The sequence below is a fragment of the Bubalus kerabau genome, chromosome X (assembly GCF_029407905.1).
Source record: "Bubalus kerabau isolate K-KA32 ecotype Philippines breed swamp buffalo chromosome X, PCC_UOA_SB_1v2, whole genome shotgun sequence".
NCBI classification, from domain to species: Eukaryota; Metazoa; Chordata; class Mammalia; order Artiodactyla; family Bovidae; genus Bubalus; species Bubalus kerabau.
The window spans coordinates 81,710,974-81,734,374 of record NC_073647.1 but is presented as its reverse complement, the minus strand read 5'-3'; the positions used below and the strand labels follow the sequence as shown (position 1 = coordinate 81,734,374).

At 36.8% G+C, this 23,401-nt stretch overlaps 1 protein-coding gene across 13 annotated transcripts in view; it reads left to right on the top strand.

Annotated features, from left to right (window-relative positions):
• The window catches only part of LOC129640338 (uncharacterized), a 478,862-nt gene that overhangs the window by 294,267 nt on the left and 161,194 nt on the right, over positions 1-23,401 (top strand). For all 13 annotated transcript variants that reach the window (XR_008708748.1, XM_055565608.1, XM_055565611.1 and 10 more), the window contains one exon: positions 19,873-19,956. Coding sequence is in view for 12 of the 13 variants with exons in the window: in XM_055565608.1 (XP_055421583.1) it covers positions 19,873-19,956 (84 nt within the window). In the remaining variant the exon portion in view is untranslated. The remainder of the gene's footprint in view (positions 1-19,872; positions 19,957-23,401) is intronic.

Here is a 23,401-nt window from a genome sequence, read left to right as displayed (position 1 = left end):
GTGATCACTCACACTCACGTAGAGCCAGACATCCTGGAATGTGAAGTCAAGTGGGCCTTAGAAAAGCATCACTACGAACAAAGCTAGTGGAGGTGATGGAATTCCAGTTGAGCTATTTCAAATTCTGAAAGATGATGCTGTGAAAGTGCTGCACTCAATATGCCACAAAATTTGGAAAAATCAACAGTGGCCACAGGACTGGAAAACGTCAGTTTTCATGCCAATCTCAAAGAAAGAAAATGCCAAAGAGTGCTCCAACTATTTCACAATTGAACTCATCTCAAACGTTAGTAGAGTAATGCTTAAAATTCTCCAAGCCAGGCTTCAGTAATACATGAACTGTGAACTTCCAGATATTCCAGCTGGTTTTAGAAAAGGCAAAGAAACCAGAGATAAAATTGCCAACATCCACTAGATCATCAAAAAAGCAAGAGAGTTCCAGAGAAACATCTATTTCTGCTTTTTTGACTATGCCAAAGCCTTTGATTGTGTGGATCACAATAAACTGTGAAAAATTCTGAAAGAGATGGGAATACCAGACCACATGATCTGCCTCTTGAGAAACCTGTATGCAGGACAGGAAGCAACAGTTAGAACTGGACATGAAGCAACAAACTGGTTCCAAATAGGAAAAAGAGTATGTCAAGGCTGTATATTGTCACCCTCCTTAGTTAACTTTTATGCAGAGTACATCATGAGAAACACTGTCCTGGAGGAAGCTCAAGCTGGAATCAAGATGCTGGGAGAAATATCAATAACCTCAGATATGCAGATGACACCACCCTTATGGCAGAAATTGAAGAGGAACTAAAAAGCTTCTTGATGAAAGTGAAAAAGGAGAGTGAAAAAGTTGATTTAAAGCCCAACATTCAGAAAACTAAGATCATGGCATCCAGTGCCATCACTTCATGGCAAATTGATAGGGAAACAGTGGCTGATTTTATTTTTATGGGCTCCAAAATTACTGCAGATGGTGATTGCAGCCATGAAATTAAAAGACACTTATTTCTTGAAAGGAAAGTTATGACAAAGCCAAGCAGCATATTAAAAGCAGAGACATTACTTTGCCAACAAAGGCCCATCTAGTCAAGGCTATGGTTTTTCCAGTGGTCACGTATGGATGTGGGAGTTGGACTGTGAAGAAAGCTGAGCACCAAAGAATTGATGCTTTTGAACTGTGGTGTTGGGGAAGACTCTTGAGAGTCCCTTGGACTGCAAGGAAATCCAACCAGTCTATCCTAAAGGAGATCAGTCCTGGGTGTTCATTGGAGGGACTCATGTTGAAGCTGAAACTCCAATACTTTGGCCACCTAATTTGAAGAGCTGACTCATTTGAAAAGTCCCTGATGCTGGGAAAGATTGAGGGCAGGAGGAGAAGGGGACGACAGAGGATGAGATGTTTGGATGGCATCCCCAACTCTATGGACATGGGTTTGGGTGAACTCTGGGAGTTGGTGATGTACAAGGAGGCCTGGCATGCCATGGTTCATGGGGTCACAAATAGTCGGACGTGACTGAGCGACTGAACTGAACTGAACTGACCACAGAGCCCATGTTCCTGAATACTATACCCCAGTGTCTCTAAATATCAAACCGATTAAAACCTTGTGCTGTGTTCTATAGCAAATTACATGACATGGCTGAAAGTAAAATCAGTTTTCCTACTTCTAACCCAGATTATTAGGTTCCATGTGTAGTGTCCTTTCCATTGTGTGATAGTACCTTGAAAAATTCTTGAAAACCCTCTTAGGTAAATTTTTATTATGATTTTTTCACTACATTTATTTTCACATTTGAAAATCAGAGAGTGAACTTAGTACAGTATTTTTGCTTATTTGCAAATACTGAGGGAACTCCCATGACTCAGAGCTTCTCACGTTTTCTGCCCAGAATGCCCTTAGGTAGATGGAAGTAAATATATCTCCTCCACCCCAAGTCTTGGAGTATCATGAAAAGTTTTCAGGGATCATATGAAAATGTATTTACTATCATGTTATTATTAATTAGTGTCAATTATATGTCCAAGTCATATATGTCATATAAAAACAATATAGTGATTTACATGGAATAAAAATGACTCTCCAGAAAGAAGGAAAAATTTTCCCTGTATCTTCAAGTACCCCCAGGTACACCAGGTATCACTAAAGAGTTAGGGAGCTTTCTAGCTTAAAAATATTCAAAGTGGTTGGTAGTATTTAAATTCTAGACCCAGCAATAACCCCAAATATGTAAATTTCTTTGAGTACGTCCAATACTTTCCTCTATTTTTGACAAGTCTTTCCTCTCTTTAAGGCAAAATAGGGAGGAAATTAACCACAGAACTCGATGACACTGCCAAGAACAAAACTACTTTTACTGGGCCTTTCAGTCTTTATGATACTGTGAGAACTCACATTGCCAGATGAAAGGCCTGGTTGGACTTTCCATGTGTTTGAACTAGGCTCTTAGATAACATTGGATCACCTGATGAATGCAGTGTCAGCTTAATATTCTGCATGCTCCTTTAGTATTTTTCTGCTATTGAACTGTATTTTGAATTCTACTTTAATGGGTATCACCCAAGCATCAACTTCCATCAGAGAAGTTTGATGACTTACAAATTCTACACAATTTATAAAAATCTACCTGGAATATAATATTCATGGTTTCCATTAAAAATAACTATGCTGTGTTAAAAATAGTTCCACTATAAATTGTGAACAAGTTGATGATCACTTATAATATATTATAAAAGGAATTGCTTTGTTTAACTCTCTTTTAGTTTGGTGAATAGGAGACTATATATTAATATCATAGGGATTAATGAAATAACTAATTTAATACAGTACATATGTTTAACAATGTAAAAATAAGAAATAATCTCTTTCATAAGCCTATGAACTAAAATGGACTGGAATGGGTGAATTTAACTCAGATGACCATTATATCTACTACTGCGGGCAGGAATCCCTCAGAAGAAATGGAGTAGCCCTTATGGTCAACAAAAGAGTCCGAAATGCAGTACTTGGATGCAATCTCAAAAAGGACAGAATGATCTCTGTTCATTTCCAAGGCAAACCATTCAGTATCACAGTAATCCAACTCTATGCCCCAACCAGTAACACTGAAGAAGGTGAAGTTGAACGGCTCTATGAAGAACTACAAGACCTTTTAGAACTAACACCCAAAAAAGATGTCCTTTTCAAGATAGGGGACTGGAATGCAAAAGTAGGAAGTTGTGAAAGACCTGGAGTAATAGGCAATTTTGGCCTTGGAATATGGAATGAAGCAAGGCAAAGACTAATAGAGTTTTACCAAGAAAATGCACTGGTCATAGCAAATAACCTCTTCCAACAACACAAGAGATGACTACACATGGACATCATCAGGTGGTCAACACTGAAATCAGATTGATTATATTCTTTGCAGCCAAAGATGGAGAAGCTCTATACAGTCAGCAAAAACAAGACCAGGAGCTGACTGGCTCAGATCATGAACTCCTTATTACCAAATTCAGACTTAAATTGAAGAAAGTAGGGAAAACCACTAGACCATTCAGGTATGACCTAAATCAAATTCCTTATGATTATACAGTGGAAGTGAGAAATAGATTTAAGGGCCTTGATCTGATAGATAGAGTGCCTGATGAACTACGGACTGAGGTTTGTGACACTGTACAGGAGACAGGGATCAAGACCATCCCCATGGAAAAGAAATGCAAAAAAGCAAAATGGCTGTCTGGGGAGGTCTTACAAATAGCTGTGAAAAGAAGAGAAGCAAAAAGCAGAGGAGAAAAGGAAAGATATAAGCATCTGAATGCAGAGTTCCAAGGAATAGCAAGAAGAGATAAGAAAGCCTTCCTCAGCGATCAATGCAAAGAAATAGAGGAAAACAACAGAATGGGAAAGACTAGAGATCTCTTGAAGAAAATTAGAGATACCAAGGGAACATCTCATGCAAAGATGGGCTTGATAAAGGACAGAAATGGTATGGACCTAACAGAAGCAGAGGATATTAAGAAGAGGTGGCAAGAATACACAGAAGAACTGTACAAAAATCTTCACAACCCAGATAATCACGATGGTGTGATCACTGACCTAGAGCCAGACATCCTGGAATGTGAAGTCAAGTGGGCCTTAGAAAGCATCACTACGAACAAAGCTAGTGCAGGTGATGGAATTCCAGTTGAGCTATTTCAAATCCTGAAAGATGATGCTGTGAAAGTGCTGCACTCAATATGCCAGCAAATTTGGAAAACTCAGCAGTGGCCACAGGACTGGAAAAGGTCTGTTTTCATTCCAATCCCAAAGAAAGGCAATGCCAAAGAATGCTCAAACTACCGCACAAGTGCACTCATCCCACCGACTAGGAAAATAATGCTCAAAATTCTCCAAGGCAGGCTTCAGCAATACGTGAACCGTGAAATTCCTGATGCACAAGCTGGTTTTAGAAAAGGCAGAGGAACCAGAGATCAAATTGCCAACATCCGCTGGATCATGGAAAAAGCAAGAGAGTTCCAGAAAAGCATCTATTTCTGCTTTATTGACTATGCCAAAGCCTTTGACTGTGTCGATCACAATAAACTGTGGAAAATTCTGAAAGAGATGGGAATACCAGACCACCTGACCTGCCTCTTGAGAAACCTGTATGCAGGTCAGGAAGCAACAGTTAGAACTGGACATGGAACAACAAACTGGTTCCAAATAGGAAAAGGAGAACATCAAGGCTATATATTATCACCCTGCTTATTTAACTTCTATGCAGAGTACATCATGAGAAATGCTGGACTGGAAGAAACACAAGCTGGAATCAAGATTGCTGGGAGAAATATCAATAAACTCAGATATACAGATGACACCACCCTCATGGCAGAAAGTAAAGAGGAATTAAAAAGCCTCTTGATGAAAGTGGAAGTGGAGAGTGAAAAAGGTGGCTTAAAACTCAACATTCAGAAAACGAAGATCATGGCATCCGGTCCCATCACTTCATGTGAAATAGATGGGGAAACAGTGTCAGACTTTATTTTTTGGGGCTCCAAAATCACTGCAGATGGTGACTGTAGCCATGAAATTAAAAGACGCTTACTCCTTGGAAGGAAAGTTATGACCAACCTAGATTGCATATAGAGACATTACTTTGCCAACAAAGGTCCGTCTAGTCAAGGCTATGGTTTTTCCTGTGGTCATGTATGGATGTGAGAGTTGGAATGTGAAGAAGGCTGAGTGCCAAAGAGTTGATGCTTTTGAACTATGGTGTTGGAGAAGACTTTTGAGAGTCCCTTGGACTGCAAGGAGATCCAACCAGTCCATTCTGAAGGAGATCTGCCCTAGGATTTCTTTGGAAGGAATGATGCTAAAGCTGAAACTCCAGTACTTTGGCCACCTGATGCGAAGAGTTGACTCATTGGAAAAGACTCTGATGCTGGAAGGGATTGGGGGCAGGAAGAGAAGGGGCCGACAGAGGTTGAGATGGCTGGATGGCATCACTGACTCGATGGACGTGAATCTGTGTGAACTCCGGGAGTTGGTGATGGGCAGGGAGGCTGTGATTCATGGGGTCACGAGGAGTCGGACATGACTGAGCAACTGAACTGAACTGAAGCCTATTATATAGAATTAAATATCAAACTGCTGAAGCATTTTAAAATATTAAAATAGAAATAGTGTACACATCAAAGGCAGTATGAAGATACTGAAGATTATCTTGGGTAATTCAAAAACTGGCCTAAATTTAGTTTGTTTATGAAGAGTTTACTCATGACTCTGCTGTATCGATTATCTCTCCCTTTATTTATTTACTGATTTTTATAATTTCCCTGTATTTCCTGCATGCTGTGTGTGAATTGCATTCTGTGAGAAAGGTTTTTTTTTTTTTTTTTTTTTTCCCCCTAATCCCTTCTTTTTGGCTGAGATGTTTCATTTTCGTTGAGAACAGTTCTTTATGGGCTTAAATGCTGGACCCAACCCCATAGTTTCTCATTCAGTAAGTGTGGAGTTTGGTCCAAGAATTTTCATTTTTAACAGTTCCTTACCTGATGCTGATGATTACAATCTAGGGTCCATACATTTTAGAACCCCTTGTATAGTCTATAGTAAGAGCATAGTCTTTAGAACTACTTAAACTTGGATTTCAATCTTGTCCTTGTAATTACTATCTTTGTGGCCAAGGATAAATCCCTTACTTCTGTGAGATTATCTGCAATTTTGCTGTATTCTGAGGAATAGTTCCAAATACAATGTCTGACAGATAGTAGATACTCTATAGTACAGTAATTATTATTAGTATTTACTTCCCATATAACTTTAGGTTGTTGAAATAAGATCATTTCTAATTTCATTATTTAAATTTGCTTATTCATGTTATAATTAATAAAGAATAAAAAATTCCCCTAATGTCATCCAGGACACAAAAGAAAACAGCTCTCCTTTTATTAACACCAGAATGGACTTTATAGATATTGTCCATGCCTGTGACCCACCTCATCAGATTCCAGTCAATGCAGCCTGTACCCTAGGACAGAAAAAAATAAAATTCTATGACAGACTGAAAGGCATTCAGTCTTCCACATCTGTATTTCTTGTTATATAATACTGAACTTAGTAGTGCATTTTCAGGAAATTATAAGATATCCTGATATTGAAGTAGTACTACCATAGAAGTATTTTATAGATTGTTAAATATTTTCTGTTTCCAGCTGTACCAAGAAACCATGGGACACAGCAGTCATGGGGCAGGTGCATAAAGAATATATTTACCTTAACTTTGTAAAGTTTACAAAAGATAGAATGGAAATGCTGAAGAAAACCTATGATCTATTTATAAAGTGCATCCTATACAAATTATAAAATACTATCACTGAAAGGGGAAAGGAATCATCTGTTCCAACTGTCTCATTTTATATAGAAAAGGATGAGGCTCAGAAAAGTAAAATGATTTGCTTAATTATATTAGAGTTTTGTTGCTGTTATTAAGTTGCTTATTCCTGTCTCACTCTTTGTAACTCCATGGACTGCAGCATGCCAGGCTTCCTGTCCTTCACTCTCTCCCTGAGTTTGCTCAAACTCATGTCCATTGAGTCAGTGATGCCATCCAAACATCTCATTCTCTGTCGTCCCCCTCTTCTCCTGCCTTCAGTCTTTTCCAGAATCAGGGTCATCTGCATATATGAGGTTATCTATATTTCTCCCAGAAATTTTGATTCCAGCTTGTGATTCATCCAGTCTGGCATTTCACATGATGTACTCTGCATATAAGTTAAATAAACAGGGTGATAACATACAGCCTTGACGAACTCCTTTCCCAATTTTGAGCCAGTCTGTTGTTGCATGTCTGCTTCTCACTTTTGCTTCTTGACCTGCATACCTGTTTGGATTTATTGAAGCCATTATGAATATCTCATTCATTAGTTTTTCCTTTAAAACTCTTTGGTTAGTTTATCATCTCCCATAACTCTTATTTTAAATATTGCTTCTAATTATTTTCTACAGATACCTCACAGAAACAGTTTCACCCTGAGCGAACTCTTAGTCAAGTCAAATAAAGATAGTTTTGTGAGTGTAATCTTTCATGAAGCGATCAGACAGGCTAATTAGTGACACTTTTTTGGGAATGGGACTTTGAAGGAGCTCCATCTTTGTTTTGCCTCCTCTAGAGGGTACTAAGATATGGGTTTCATCATAATTTCAGACTGTTTGTTTACCATTGACAAGTGAAATGAGACTAGGACAAGTGAAAGTGTCACAAAACTTGCTATTTTTAGTGAGATTCCACCGGTTTTCTTGAATAAATTCTTAATCATTGCTGCAAACCTTTTGTTACTTTCCAGAGTTCTGAAAAGTTATTCTGATCATTTTTTTTTCTAATTTCCTCATTGCTTTATTGAAAGCAGGAATATTTGTAGGTCTCTATGCTTGATATCAGTCCGAACTATATTAACTGAAGAAGTGAAAGTCAAAGTTTTAAGTCATGTCTGACTCTTTGTGAACCCATGGTCTATACAGCCCATGGAATTCTCCAGGCCACAATACTGGAGTGGGCAGCCTTTCCCTTCTCCAGGGAATCTTCCCAACCCTGGGATCGAGCTCAGGTCTCACACATTGCAGGTGGATTCTTTACCAGCTGTAACAAGTGAAGTCCAAGAATACTGGAGTGGGTAGCCTTTCCCTTCTCCAGCGGATCTTTCTGACCCAGGAATGAAACTGGGGTCTCCTGCACTGCAGGCGGATTCTTTACCACCTGAGCTATCAGGGAAACTCCATTCTTCTTCAACTGAAGAAGAGTAGCATGCCAAAACAAAGTTATTAACTAAGTCACAAGAGAATTTCAGACCCAAGGTAATGTACAAAGCCAAATTTAAAATGTTTTTAATAATCTCATGCCTATTTTGAGATTTTGAAAATGAAAATATTGGTATCTAATGGTATTATATACCATTAGAAGCCATGGTATCTAATATTCTACTTATTTAAAGTGAAAGCTGTCTTTATTGTAAGTATACATTTTTGGACACAGTAAGGGGCTGATATTTGAGGATTTAAAAAATATTTATATCAGATTCATTAGCAGAAATTGTGTCAACTAGCTGCCCTCTTTCATTAAATATGAATGCTTTTAGTTGCAGTTATAAAGCTGTTAGAAATGTTAGATTTTAAAATGATATAAAAATGTGAAGAAAATTAGAGAAGTCTCTTTTTTCAGTACTACAGGAATCATGCAGTCTGATTAACAGAGTAGATGTAGGATATTTAAAGCGTTAAGAAGGAAAGAAAGTAGGCACATATGGCTTAGAATTTTCATGTTTGTTTACAAGACAGGTCTATTAGCTTTTGACTTAATCTTTACATAATATAATAGCAACCAAAATCGGCTTCCCCATTTGTATACTTACCCAGTGTGAGTATTTAAGAAAATATGGGTGTTTATTCATATTTTTCACAAAGTAGAACATACTGTTGAATCAGCAAAGATTATGTTGGTATATCTTCACAAAGCATGGCCACATTCTACAATTGAGAGTTATGGGAGTTGTTTAAATGGCTTGAAGAGTAAATGTTTGGAAGTGCTTTTGAGGGAACAGAAATCAGGCATAAAAAATATTGGCAGCACTGAAAGTCCAACTGAAATTTCCAGAGGAAATATCAAGAATTAAAAGCTGGTTAAGAAGCTAGAAAGAGGAAAGGTATGTTGTGGAACAGGCAAATATTGGTACTTGAATTCTGTGATTAGAATTGTAGGGATGGAAATTTGTTGATTTATCTTTTATGTTTTTTATGCAACTTTGTTTTATGTATTTAAATATCCAATATTTCTGTCTCTGAATCCCACTTAAGTTGTGTATTTTAAATTTAGCTAAATTATGCAAAGTTTAATGATTTGCATACCTGCAGAAAAATTTAAAGTAAACAGCTGATTTTCATTTTGACAATCTTGAAGTCAAAGAAAGTCCTGATGTGGCAAATAAAATAGTATCAGTCTCTCAGGCAGTAGTCCATACGGTATCACAGAGTCAGACATGACTGAAATGACTGAGCATGCATGCACTAACAGAACAGTAATTTTACCTGAGTCTAGAGTAAGCCAATAAAATGCCTTGAAAAGTTAAAAAAATAAAAAAAAAAATATTTTATCTTTTTAAAGAGACTAAAAGAAGCTTTGTTTATTCTGTCATACAGTTCAGGACTGACCTAACATTCCTAATGTCATACACCATAGTTTTGTTTTCTTTTGTTTTATCCCAGCTGGCAAATAAAATAAATTCACCATCATAGGTATACTACTGCCTTTTCCATTTATGCTGTTGTTTATGCTGCCTCCTGCTGAAACTACTCTCAGTAATTTATACTTTTTAAGTTCTTGTCATCGTTTTAAACCCATTTAATAATATCTTCCATGAAACTTTTCATAATTATTTTTTGTCAAGAATAATAATTACTAACATTTACTGAGACTGAGCCAGACCTGCCTTTGAGTGTTTGAGTGTCTCCTGTGGAGCTATGAGTCAGCAGCGGCCTGCTGTAGCGGCAGGGGCTCTGGGTACAGCAGACCTGGGTCACACAGCTTGTGGCCTCAGCCCTCTTGGAGGAGGTCGTCATTAACCCCACCATAGAGCTGCAGAGCAGACGACCCACAAACTGTAGAACAATTACACCAAATAAATTCTCGTACTGTTAAGAAAGTTACAGGACCCACAACAAATTCCCCAACCTGGGGATCTGGCAAAGAGATAGAGAACCCCCAGGGAATTTGACTTTGGAGGGCAGTGGGATTTGATTATAGAACTTACACAGGAAACAGACTCTTGAAGGCACAAACAAAACCTTGTGCACCCAGGAGAAAGGAGCAGTGACCCCACAAGAGACTGACTCAGACTTACCTGTGAGTGTCCAGGAGTCTCCAGCAGAGAAGTGTGTTGGTGGTGGCCTGCTCCAGGGTTGGGGGCACTGAGTGCAGCAGTACATGAATGGAACCTTTTGAAGGAGGACACCATTATTATTACCTCCACAATAGTTTGGTTTCAGGCCAGACAACAGGGAAGGAGCACAGCCCCACCAATCAAGAGAAAATTGAGCTAAAGATTTACTGAGCATGGTCCCGCCCATCAGAACAAGAACTAGTTTCCCCCAGTCAGTCTCTCCCATGAGGAAGCTCCCATAATCCTCTTATCATTCTCCATCAGAGGGAAGACAGAATGAAAACCACAGTCACTGAAAATGAATCAAACTGATCACGTTGACCACAGCCTTATCTAATTCAATGAAACTTTGAGCCATGCCATGAAGGGCAACCCAAGACAGACGGATCATGGTGGAGAGTTCTGACAAAATGTGGTCCAGTGGAGAAGGGAATGGCAAGCCATTTCAGTATTTCTGCCTTTAGAACCCCATGAACAGTATGAAAATGCAGAAAGATATGAAACTGAAATATGAGCTCCCCAGGTTGGTAGGTGCCCAATATACTACTGGAGAAGGGTGGAGAAATAACTCCAGGAAGAATGAAGAGACGGAGCCAAAGTGAAAACAACACCCAGTTGTTGATGTCCCTGGTGATGGAAGTAAAGTCTGATGCTGTAAAGACAAATATTGCATAGGAACTTGGAATTTTAAGTCCATTAATCAAGGTAAATTGGAAGTGGTCAAAGAGGAGATGGTACGAGTGAACGACATTTTAGAAATCAGTGAAGTAAAATGGACTGGAATGGGCAAATTTAATTCAGATGACCATTATATCTACTACTGTGGGCAAAAATCCTTTAGAAGAAACGAAGTAGCCCTCTTAGTCAACAGAAGAGTCTGAAATGTGGTACATGGGTTCAATCTCAAAAACAATAGAATGATCTCTGTTCAAGTCCAAGGCAAATGATTCAATATCACTGTAATCCAAGTCTTTGCCCCAAAGCAGTAATGCTGAAGAAGCTGAAGTTGAACAGTTCTATACAGACCTACAAGACCTTCTAGAACTAACACCCCCCAAAAGAAGATGTCCTTTTCATCATAGGGGACTGGAATGCAAAAGTATTAAGTCAAGAGATACCTGGAGTCACAAGAAAATTTGGCCTTGGAGTTCAAAATGAAGCAGGGCAAAGGCTAACAGAGTTTTGCCAGGAGAAGGAACTAGTCATAGAAAACACCCTCTTCCAACAATACAAGAGATGACTCTACACATGGACATCACCACATGGTCAATACCAAAATCAGATTGATAATGCTCTTTGCAACCAAAGATGGAGAAGCTTTATATACTCAGCAAAAACAAGACTGGGATATGACTGTGGCTCAGATTGTGAACTCCATATTTCAAAATTCAGAATGAAATTGAAGAATGTATGGAAAACCACTAGGGCATTCAGGTGTGGCCTAAATCAAACCCCTTATACAGTGGAAGTGACAAATAGACTTAAGGAATTAGATCTGATAGAGTGCCTGAAGAACTATGAATGGAGGTTCGTGACATTGTATAGGAAGCAGTGATCAAGACCATCCCCTAGAAAAAGAAATGCAAAAATCACAGTGATTGTATGAGGAGGCCTAAGAAATAGCTGAGAAAAGAAGCTAACGGCAAAGGAAGAAAGGAAATATATACCCATGTGAAAGCAGAGTTCCAAAGAATAGCAAGGAGAGATAAGAAAGCCTTCCTCAGTGATCAATGCAAAGAAATAGAGGAAAACAGTAGAATGGGAAAGACTAGAGATCTCTTCAAGAAAATTAGAGATACCAAGGGAACATTTCAAGCAAGGATTTGCACAGTAAAGGACAGAAATGGTATGGACCTAACAGAAGCAGAAGATATTAAGAAGAGGTGCAAAAATACACAGAAGAGCCATGCAAAAAAAAATTCATGACCCAGATAATAATGATGGTATGATTACTCACCTAGACTCAGATATCTTGGAATGCGAAGTCAAGTGGGGGCCTTAGGAAGCATCACTATAAACAAAGCTAGTGGAGGTGATGGAATTTCAGTTGAGCTATTTCAAATCCGAAGAGATGATGCTGTGAAAGTTCTGCACTCAATATGCCAGCAAGTTTGGAAAACTCAGCAGTGGCCACAGGACTGGAAAAGGTCAGTTTTTATTCCAATCCCGAAGGAAGACAATATTAAATAATGTTCAAACAACCACACAGTTGCCCTCATCTCACATGCTAGCAAAGTTATGCTCAAAGTTCTCCAAGCCAGGGTTCAACAGTATGTGAACAGAGAACTTTCAGATGTTCAAGCTGGATTTAGAAAAGACAGAGGAACCAGAAATCAATTTGCCAACATCCGTTGGATCATAGAAAAACCAAGAGAATTCCAGAAAAACATCTACTTCTGCTTTCTTGATTACATCAAAGCATTTGACTGTGTGGATGAAAACAAACTGTGGAAAATTCTTCAAGAAATGGGAATACCAGTCCACCTTACCTGCCTCCTAAGAAATCTGTATTCAGGTCAAAGGCAACAATTAGAATTGGACATGGAACAACTGACTGGTTCCAAATTTGGAAAGGGCTACAACAAGGCTGTATATTGTCACTCTGCTTATTTAACTTATATGCAGAGTACATCATTCGAAATGGTGGGCTGCATGAAGCACAAACTGGAATCGAGATTGCTTCTTTAGTTATGAAGAACTAAAGAGCCTCTTGATGAAAGTATATGAGAAGTGTGAAAAAGCTGCCCTAAAACTCAACATTCAGAAAACTAAGATCATGGCAACTGATCCCATCACTTCATGGCGAATAGACGGGGAAACAATGGAAACAGTGAGAAACTTCATTATTTTGGGGCTCCAAAATCACTGCAGATGGTGACTGCAGCCTTGAAATTAAAAGACGCTTGCTCTTTGGAAGAAAAGCTATGACCAACCTAGACACCATATTAAAATCAGAGACATGAATTTTCCAACAAAGGTCCATCTAGTCAAAGCTACGGTTTTTCCAGTAGTCATGTATGGATGTGAGAGTTGGACTATAAAGAAAGCTGAGCTCTGAAGAATTGATGCTTTTGAGCTGTGGTGTTGGAGAAGACATTTGAGAGTCCTTTTGACAGCATGTAGATCCAATCAGTCCATTCTAAAGGAAATCAGTCCTGAATATTCATTGGAAGGACTGAGGCTGAAGCTGAAGCTCCAATACTTTGGCCACCTGATGTGAAGAACTGACTCATTGGAAAAGACCCTGATATTGGGAAAGATTGAAGGCAGGAGAAGGGGACAACAGAGGAGGAGATATTTGGATGGCATCACTGACTCAATGGACATGAGTTTGAGCAAGCTCTGGGAGTTGTTGATGGACAGGGAAGCCTGGCATGCTTCACACCTGGTGTGGGGTCACAAAGAGTCAACACAACTGAGCCACTGAACTAACTGAATAACTTCATTTTTGTTATAATATCATATATATGATGATTATTAAAAACTAAAGGAAAACTCCCATATTCCACATAATCATTCATTAAAATAGTAGAAATTTAGGAAAGTTGGATTTCCCAGGTATCTCAGCTGGTAAATAATCTGCCTGCAATGCAGGAAATTATGATTCAATTCCTGGATTGGGATGATCCCCTGGAGAAGGAAATGGCCACCAGCTCTAGTATTTTTGGCTGGTATATTCCATGGGCAGAAGAGCCTGGTGGGCTACAGTCCATGTGGTCACAAAGAGTCAGACATGACTGAGCAACTAAGCCCAGCCAAGGTTGGGGTAGGCTGTCCAAAAGTTAATGTACTTTATAACCATAATCCCAACAATAACAATAATATTCTCAATAAAATATTAACACCATCTTTAACAGTCTTAGACCTTGGGGCTCATAGTTTCTCTTCCAAGATATTTGTACTTGAATAAACTCACTTTTTAAAAAAATATATATAAATTTATTTATTTTAATTGGATCCCACCTCCCTCCCCATCCCATCCCTCTGGCTCATCCCAGTGCACCATCCCCGAGCATCCTTTATCATGCATCAAACCTGGACTGTCGATTCATTTCACATAGAAACTCACTTTTAAGTTCTGGTTCTATCTACATTAAAATTATGAACCAAGAGGCTGCTGCTGCTAAGTCACTTCAGTTGTGTCCGACTCTGTGCGACCCCATAGACAGCAGCCCACCAGGCTCCCCCGTGCCCTGGGATTCTCCAGGCAAGAACACTGAAGTGGGTTGCCATTTCCTTCTCCAATGCACGAAAGTGAAAAGTGAAAGTGAAGTCTCTCAGTCGTGTCCGACTCTTCGAGACCCCATGGACTGAAGCCTACCAGGGTCCTCCGTCCATGGGATTTCCCAGGCAAGAGTACTGGAGTGGGGTGCCATTGCCTTCTCCAGGACCAAGAGGAACCTGGTACAAGAAAACGGAAGTACCTTCCTTTATTGCCAGTAGGGTCTTCAAAAAGCAATAATTTTCCTGTGTTAAAGTACCTAGGAATCTGGAAGTGACACTTTAACTTGCAATAAAGAAAATGAAACCTGACGTTTTTTGAACCAAGAGGAGCCTGGTACAAAAAATGTCAGGTTTCTTTTTCTTTAATGCTAGTTAAAGTGTCACTTCCAGATTCCTAGGTACCTTAACACAGGAAAATTATTGCTTTTCAAAGACCCTACTGGCAATAAAGGAAGGTACTTCTGTGGGATTTATAGTGCTTTCACAATGTCTTCATATAATGTTAAAACTTTCTCTTTAATTGTGATAAAGTTTGCTTCTGATAATTTCAAAAAATTAACATACTGAAGAAAATTATATCATTTCAAATTTATTCTGATACTATTCCCCTTTTATCAATTGCATATGAACTAATTTTCTATAAAGAAATGTACCTCGTAGCAGAACAAGCTGTATTTACCATAGACCAAGAACTAATCTAAATTCTTTACATATATTAATGGATTTAATTCATATCAACATGTGCTATTATCCCTATTTTTTAATTTAAATTTATTTATATTAATTGGAGGCTAATTACTTTACAATATTGTATTGGTTTTGCCATATATCAACATGAATCTGCCATGGGTATACACATGTTCCCCATCCTGAATCCCCTTCCCACCTCCCTCCCCGTACCATCCTTCTGGGTCATCCCAGTGCACCAGCCCCAAGCATCCTGTATCCTGCATCAAACCTGGACTGGTGATTCGTTTCTTACATGATATTATACATGTTTCAATGCCATTTTCCCAAATCATCCCACCCTCTCCCTCTCCCACAGAGTCCAAAAGACTGTTCTATACATCTGTGTCTCTTTTGCTGTCTCGCATACAAGGTTATCGTTAACATCTTTCTAAATTCCATATATATGCGTTAGTATATCCCTATTTTATAGACAAAAACACTTGATACACAGTCATTGAATAGCTTACTCAAATTTACACGCCAAAAGTATCTGAATGGGATTGAATTTCTGGATAACAATTCTTAACTACAATATATCACTTCTCTGAAAAAAAAAAAAAAATTGCTTTAGTTTGATTCCTGTAACATCGTTTTGGTACTATTTTGGTACTTAACACATCCTATCTGTTGTGTAGCATTCATTTACTCTTTGTGAAACCATGTGTCATATTTGGTTCAGAATATGTAGTAACTAGAATTTTTATCTTTATAATATATTTTGCTGCATGAACTTGAGTGATTTGCATGTTATCTCTGTGTCTTCTTATCTACAAAGAGATAAATTTAGGTTGTCATCTCGTGTCAGCTCTTAAATTTTGTTTGGATATCATTCTCATATACACATATATTAACATTTAGCATTTTCTGTGCACCCATATGGTGTTGGTGCTCTCTTTCAGATTTCACTGCAAGATATATATTTTTTAATTTTCTCTTATTAGAAGTTCTTGTAGTATTCCTGACTCTTATGGCACTTTTCTTTCTTTTAGTATTCCTAACTCTTATGATGAATTACTTTTATACCAGTGTATCTACATTTCTTGACTTTATTGTTTAGTTCAACAAACATTTATGGAGCCCCCAGTTTGAGCAAGCTCTGGGAGGTGGTGATGGACAAGGAATTACGGTATGCTGCAGTCCATGGGGTTGCAGAGTTGGACACGACTGAGCAACTGAACTGAACTGAGCTATGGGCTCGGAATAAGGAACAAAAATAAATACCATATGGTTTCTGTCCTTGAAATATTAGCGGTTGATTTGTGAAAACTCTCTAGTTCCTAGTCTCAAGAAATCGCTTGTTCTTTTTAAAATGTTTTCTGTGTCTTTTTACTAAAATATCATCAATACTGATTTCAAAACTGTCTCTTTAAGCACATTTTTGGTAACTGATTATATTACATGTCTGATAAAATTTAGAAACTAACATTGGAACAAGCTATTATGAAAAAAATGCTGAATTTTGTTGACTTTTATTAGTACTATAGTGTTACTATACTATACTCTTAGTTAACATAATAGATTTAAAGCAAAGGGGAAAAAATAGCTCTTTTTTTTAAGAAAAAAATATTTGTCAGCTAACCAAATGAAAACCACAAATGTTTAAGCACTAATCTATAGTCTTGAAATTGTACTGCTACTATAAGGGAAAAACATATCTGCTTATTTTTGTTGTTATAATCCAATTATATATATTATATGGTCTATACTATTGTATTATATGATATAGTATGTGGAATAAAGATATTAGGTAATATGCTATAATATGAAACATAAAATGTTTTGTATATAATATATAATATTATATATCATATGATATATAATAGCATACAGTTGCATATGGCACACAAAGATTTAAAATGCTTTGTTTCTAGCCTGTATATGAGTTATTTTATTCCTTATCAAATAAAATTAGACTTTAGAGTTTATATTCAAATGATTTGATTTACTGCAACATATTTTTTAAGTTGTAGGAAGTAAAAAATGAAAATCTTTTCCCCAGAGGTAGTCACTGTTAACCATATATTGCATATCCTTTCTGACTTTTTCCAATTCATACACAAACCTGAAATTTGATTTTAATACCATATTATTTATTTCAACATAAGTCAAAAGAAATCTGAAGTGCAGAAAGACCCTTTTGTACTGAGCTGAAATAAGGTAAAATGTAGCCCACTCCATTATTTAAAGTTAGTGTCCCTTTCTTGCATCCACCTGCATCTTGAGGGCCAGTGCCACCTGTGTTATTCTTAGTATTTGACCTCAGAGTAGTAAAAACTGTGAATTTCTGTCTTCAACTCTCTCACTATATTTTAGTCAATTTTTAGTTCATGGCTACAATTTATCAAACCTGATAAAATTATGGTTGAAATGCTACTTTTTCTTTCTGAGATTTCTTTGTCTAAACAATAACCCATGAATTTCAATTTCAGCTGTTTAAAGGGTATTCAGCCTATCAAATTATCTCTAATCAATCCACATTTAGACTTTCTCTTGAGAAACCCTGCTAAGAATTAAAAGGGGATATTGCCACTATAACTATTAATTTCAACAAGTATGATAGAATTTAACTGACATTATGCTAAATGACTGAGGATAGTTTTAAGAACTAAGTTAAAGCACAATACTAGCTAATGTTCAAAGTAGGAAAGAATCAACAAAGTTTAAAATTATTTTTTATACATGCATTATGGTTGTGTTAGTTTTCAGTGAAATACTCTAAAGTCATGGGTACTCACTCAGCAAGGAAAATGGACTTGAATTCACAAAAGCATGTTTAAATTTTACTCCCCAATTTTTACATCAAGGACCCCACCAACATTTTTTTATTACTTGACACATGATATTTGGTGATCTCTTTCATATTCTGAAGACAAATACTGATAAGTATTAGAGTTTGTGAAGCCCACATACAAAACACTTTATTTGCATTATCTCATTCAATCTCCACAACAGCCATGTGAGGAAGATATTAATAGTATCCATATTTTACAAATAGGGACATCCTTGGTGGCTCAGATGGTAAAGAATCTTCCTGTAATGTAGACTTTGGTTTGATTCCTGGGTGAGAAGATTCCCCTGGAGAAGGGAATGGCTACCCAGTCCAGTATTCTTGCCTAGGAAATCCATGGACAGAGGAGTCTAGTGGGCTACAGTCTATGGGGTCGCAAAGAGTTGGATACAATTGAGCGACTAGCACTTTCATTTTACAAATAAGGAAAGGGTATTCAGTTTAATTTTTAGAGTTTAATTTCTAAAGAGTTTAATTTTCCCAAAGGTACACAGCTTATAAAATCAGAGCCAGGACTCAAAATCACTGGCTCCAAATGCCATGCATCAAAGAATGCTAAAAGACATAGGAAATTAATACTGGAAAAAAGTGAAAAGAAAAGGTAATTGGAAATTACCTGAGACAAATATTATCTGCTTCATAATATTATCATTGACAATTTTTAGTGCTGTTAATTCTGATATGAACTGATGTGTTCAGACTGTGTTAAGATCAAAGCTTTTCATATAATGTTAGATGTTAATATACTCAGCTTTGAAGTGGTAATAGGTATAATCTAATCTAGTTGATGTTCTAATCTAGTTACCCTCTAGTTGATTTTCTAATCTAACTCTATACCCTCTAGTCGATTTTTCACACATACAAATGCCCCATTTTTGACAAGTTCTTCTTTCCACTTGTACCCACTTTTTGAATTGTACTAATCTCGCATTTCTACCCAGGAATAGAATGAAATTTAAGATTTTCCAACATATTTGTATATAGTATATTTCTCCAAATATCCATATTAAGTAAAACAATATTAATATGACACTACTAAGAGATTTAATAGTCATAAGGACCTAAAAATAGAACCTAGCATGTAGTGTTATATTAAGATTGTTAAATAAATAAATCTATTATTATCATTATAATACAAATTTAGACTTCTATATTTATTAGTCTAGTTTAGTGATTGAATCTGCCTGCAATGCAGGAAACCTGGATTTGATCCCCGGGTTGGAAAGATCCCCTGGGGAGGTGAACGTCTACCTACTCCAGTATTCTGGCCTGGAGAATTCCATGGACTGTATAGTCATGGGCTCACACATTGTCAAATACAGCTGAGAGACTTTTGCTTTCACTTTCTTTAGTGACTGAACGTGTGGGCTCCAGCACCAAACTACTTGAGTTCAAATCCCAACTCCATTACTTACTACCTGTGTGACTTTGGCCAAGTTAATTTAATTCTCTGGCCTTGGTCTCCTCATCTGTTAAATGTGCTAGGGAACAGTACCTGCCTTGAAATTGTTGTGACAGTCAGAATTAACATAGAATAATGCCAGACATATAGGAAGTACTCAGTAAATGTTAACTGTTTGTACAATCATCATTGTACATGTGCACTGTTTGTGATCTAATTTTTTTTCACAAATGTATTAAAAAGCTGATAAAGACGTCTGGGCCTTCTTTAACAATCTTGGCTTCCTTTTTATAGCACATTAGGCTTTATATTTCATGGGATTTTCACTTTTGCTTTTAGCCAATTGCCCTTGAGCCTGAAACAGTGAGTTTCTCAATGGAACATGGACCTGACTATGTTTCTCCAACTCAGCATCTATCAATGGTGAGTAGGTTGAATTCTCCATTGTGAATATTGAGAAGTTAACTATTGGGGGGAAAGATACAGAAACTTCAACACTTAAATAATATTCCATATGTAGTTTGAATTAAAGGATTTAGATATAATTTATTTTATTACAATATTATTTGAACTCAAATAGAATCATGCTACTATGGACTATAGTTAAGATTCCATATCAGTAGTCTTACAAGAACAATTCAGTATTTATTCATTTATTTATGTAATCATAATTTATTGAACAAACAGCCTGAGTGCTATTGATGCCTATCTGTGGTCTTTATTTCCTTCCCACATAAACATGGGCTAATATTCAATTTTTGATCCTGTTGACTCTTCTTTCCTTGAAACTTCATGTAACAATTATATTTTCTGTAACCTTCTTATTTTTTTCTAACTTCTCTGATTCTCAGTTGGTTTCTCCAGTTCTTATTCCTTAGTATGGCATATACACAACCCTTAAAGATAGAATACCCCCTCAAAATAAGATACCAACCAAATTTCCAATTTCAATCCCTGCAGCCTCTTGTCCTAGTCTACTAGCCATACCAGAATACTCCTACATCCTTAAATATTTCATATATTCTCACTCTATGATTTTTGTTCATATTTTTCTCAGTGCTCAGATTCCCTTCCAATCCCTTCTCTGAGTGATTATTTTTTATTGAAATATAGTTGACTTACAATACTATATTAGCTTCATGTGTACAGCACAGTAATTCAGTACTTTTATAGATTATACTCCATTAAAAGTTATTATAAGACAATGTCTATAATTCCCTGTGCTATATAATATATCCTTGTGCCTATTTTATACTTATTAGTTTGTATCTCTTAATCCTGTACTCCTAATGTGCCCCTCCACTTTTCCCTCTCCCCACTGATAACCACTAAGTTGTTTTCCATATCTGTGAGTCTGTTTCTGTCTGATTATATACATTCACTTGTATTACATTTAAGATGGTACATGTAAGTGATATGATACAGTATTTATCTTTCTCTGCCTGAGTTATATCACTAAGCATAACATTCTCTAGATCCATCCACCATAAAACTCCTAGAAAGACAGAGCACTCTCTGACATAAATCATAACAATATTTTGAGGCTCTTTCTCCTAAAGCAAAGGAAATAAAAGCAAAAATAAAAAAATTGGACCCAATTAAACTTAAATGTCTTTGCAGAGCAAAGGAAATCATTGACAAAATGAAAAGACAACCCACAGAATGCAAGAAAATATTTATACATTATGTGATAAACAAGGTGTTAATATCCAAAATATACAAACAGCTTATACAATTCATTACCAAAAAAACAACCCAATGAAAAATTGGACAGAAGACTTGAATAGACATTTTTCCAAAGAGGGCATACATGTGGATAACAAACACATGAAAAGATGCTCAGCATCACAAATTATTAGAGGGATGCAAACCAAAACCACAATGAAGTATCACCTCACACCTGTCAGTGGCTATCATCAAAATATCTACAAATAGCAAATGTTAGCCAGAATATGGAGAAAAGGGAACCCTTGTACACTGCTGGTGAGACTGTAAATTGGTGCAGCCACTGTTAAAAATAGTATGGAAGTTCCTTAAAAAAAAAAAAAAAAACTAAAAATAAGACTAACGTATAAGCCAGCAATTCCATTCCTGGGCATATATATGGGGAAAAAAGTGAATACACTACTTTGAAAAGAAACATACATCTCATTGTTCATAGTAGCACTATTTACAATAGCCAAGACATGGAAGCAACCCCCAAAGTGCCCACCAACTGATGAATGAATAAAGATATGGTATATACATATTGAGTTGACCAAAAAGTTCATTCAGGTTTTTTGCTATGCTAAGTCGCTCAGCTGTGTCCAAATCTTTGTGACCCCATGGACTGTAACCTGCCAGGCTCCTCTGTCCATGGGCATTTTCCAGGCAAGAATACTGAAGAGGGTTGCCATGCACTCCTCCAGGGGATCGAACCCAGATCTCCCACATTGCAGACAGATTCTTTTGGTAACATGGAAAAACTTGAATGAGCTTTTTGGCTAAATTTGTGTGTGTGTGTGTGTGTGTGTGTGTGTGTGTGTATGTGTGTGTACACATCGAAATATTACTCAGTTATAAAAAATGAATTCTTCCATGTGTAGCAAGGTGAATAGACCTCAGGAATATTGTGCTTTGTGAGGTAAGTCAGACCAGTTAATTCTTATGTATTCTTCAACATTAAATTCAATGTCATTTCTCTTGTGACATCTTGCCTGACACCTCTGGATAGAACTAAGTAGCTTCTTCTTTCTGGTAATGTGACACTTTGTAAATAATACTTTCAAACAGCTCATCACACTGCATTCTAGTCAGTCTGTACCATCTTTTATTATTGATGTTTGTAATTACAGCAAATACCATAGTAATTTTCACGTTGTAGGAATGTAATGTTTGTTGATGGATGAATATGTGATTGAATGTATGTAGGTATAGATGAATGGATGGATGAATGGATGGGTTGTCAATGTCCTATACCATAAGGCCAAGCCAGAAAAACATGATAAAGTATGAGTAAACCAAAGGTATTATGTCATCCACTAGGTTTAGAGAATAGAAAAACAAAAGTGAAATCAAATTTTGATTAACACAGTGGGTTCTGATATTTTTATTCCGCTAAATCCATTATTTCTGCCAAAGGAAAGGAAACCTTATAATCCAGTCCTAATTATATGGGATCATTTACTCTTCCAGGAATATAAATACACAAGCACTATATCCTATAGTGTTTCTGGCCCCTCTGACAAGATCATAAAATAATTAAATTCTTCCAACTTCTACTCTTACATTCACAAAATCAGTTTACCACATTAATATAGCTATTCTCTTACCCGGATCCTGTCATTTATTTTGGAAACATCAAATAATATATAAGTACAAGAAAAATAAAATTGTTTAGATAATTAAATAGCAGCAACTTTACAGGTGATATCCAGAAATTCTTCACTTATGTTCCCAAAAAACATGAACCACAATATAGCATATTAAGAAACAAGAAATTTTTCTATCTAACCAGCTCAGTCTTCAGTTGAGACATGTAAACAAATGTTTGAAATTTTCTCATATATAAATTATAATATTGATTTATTAGATAATGAAAATACACAGTTGATTATAAGTATATAGGAACCTCATATTATCAGTGTTATAATAAAATATTTGAAAGACAGAAATAAATCCTACATTTTTCTTGCAAAATCGGAGTTATGCAGTATCAAGTAGCCACCTTTTAGGAGAAAATGTGGATGAAGTCCTAATTTAGTTTATTCATCATTAAAAGCTAAGTTATGAGGATCAAAAAAAAAAAAAAAAGAAGAAGTGTTAATCGCTCAGTTGTGTTTAACTCTTTGCAACCCCATGGACTGTAGCCCACCAGGCTTCTCTGTCC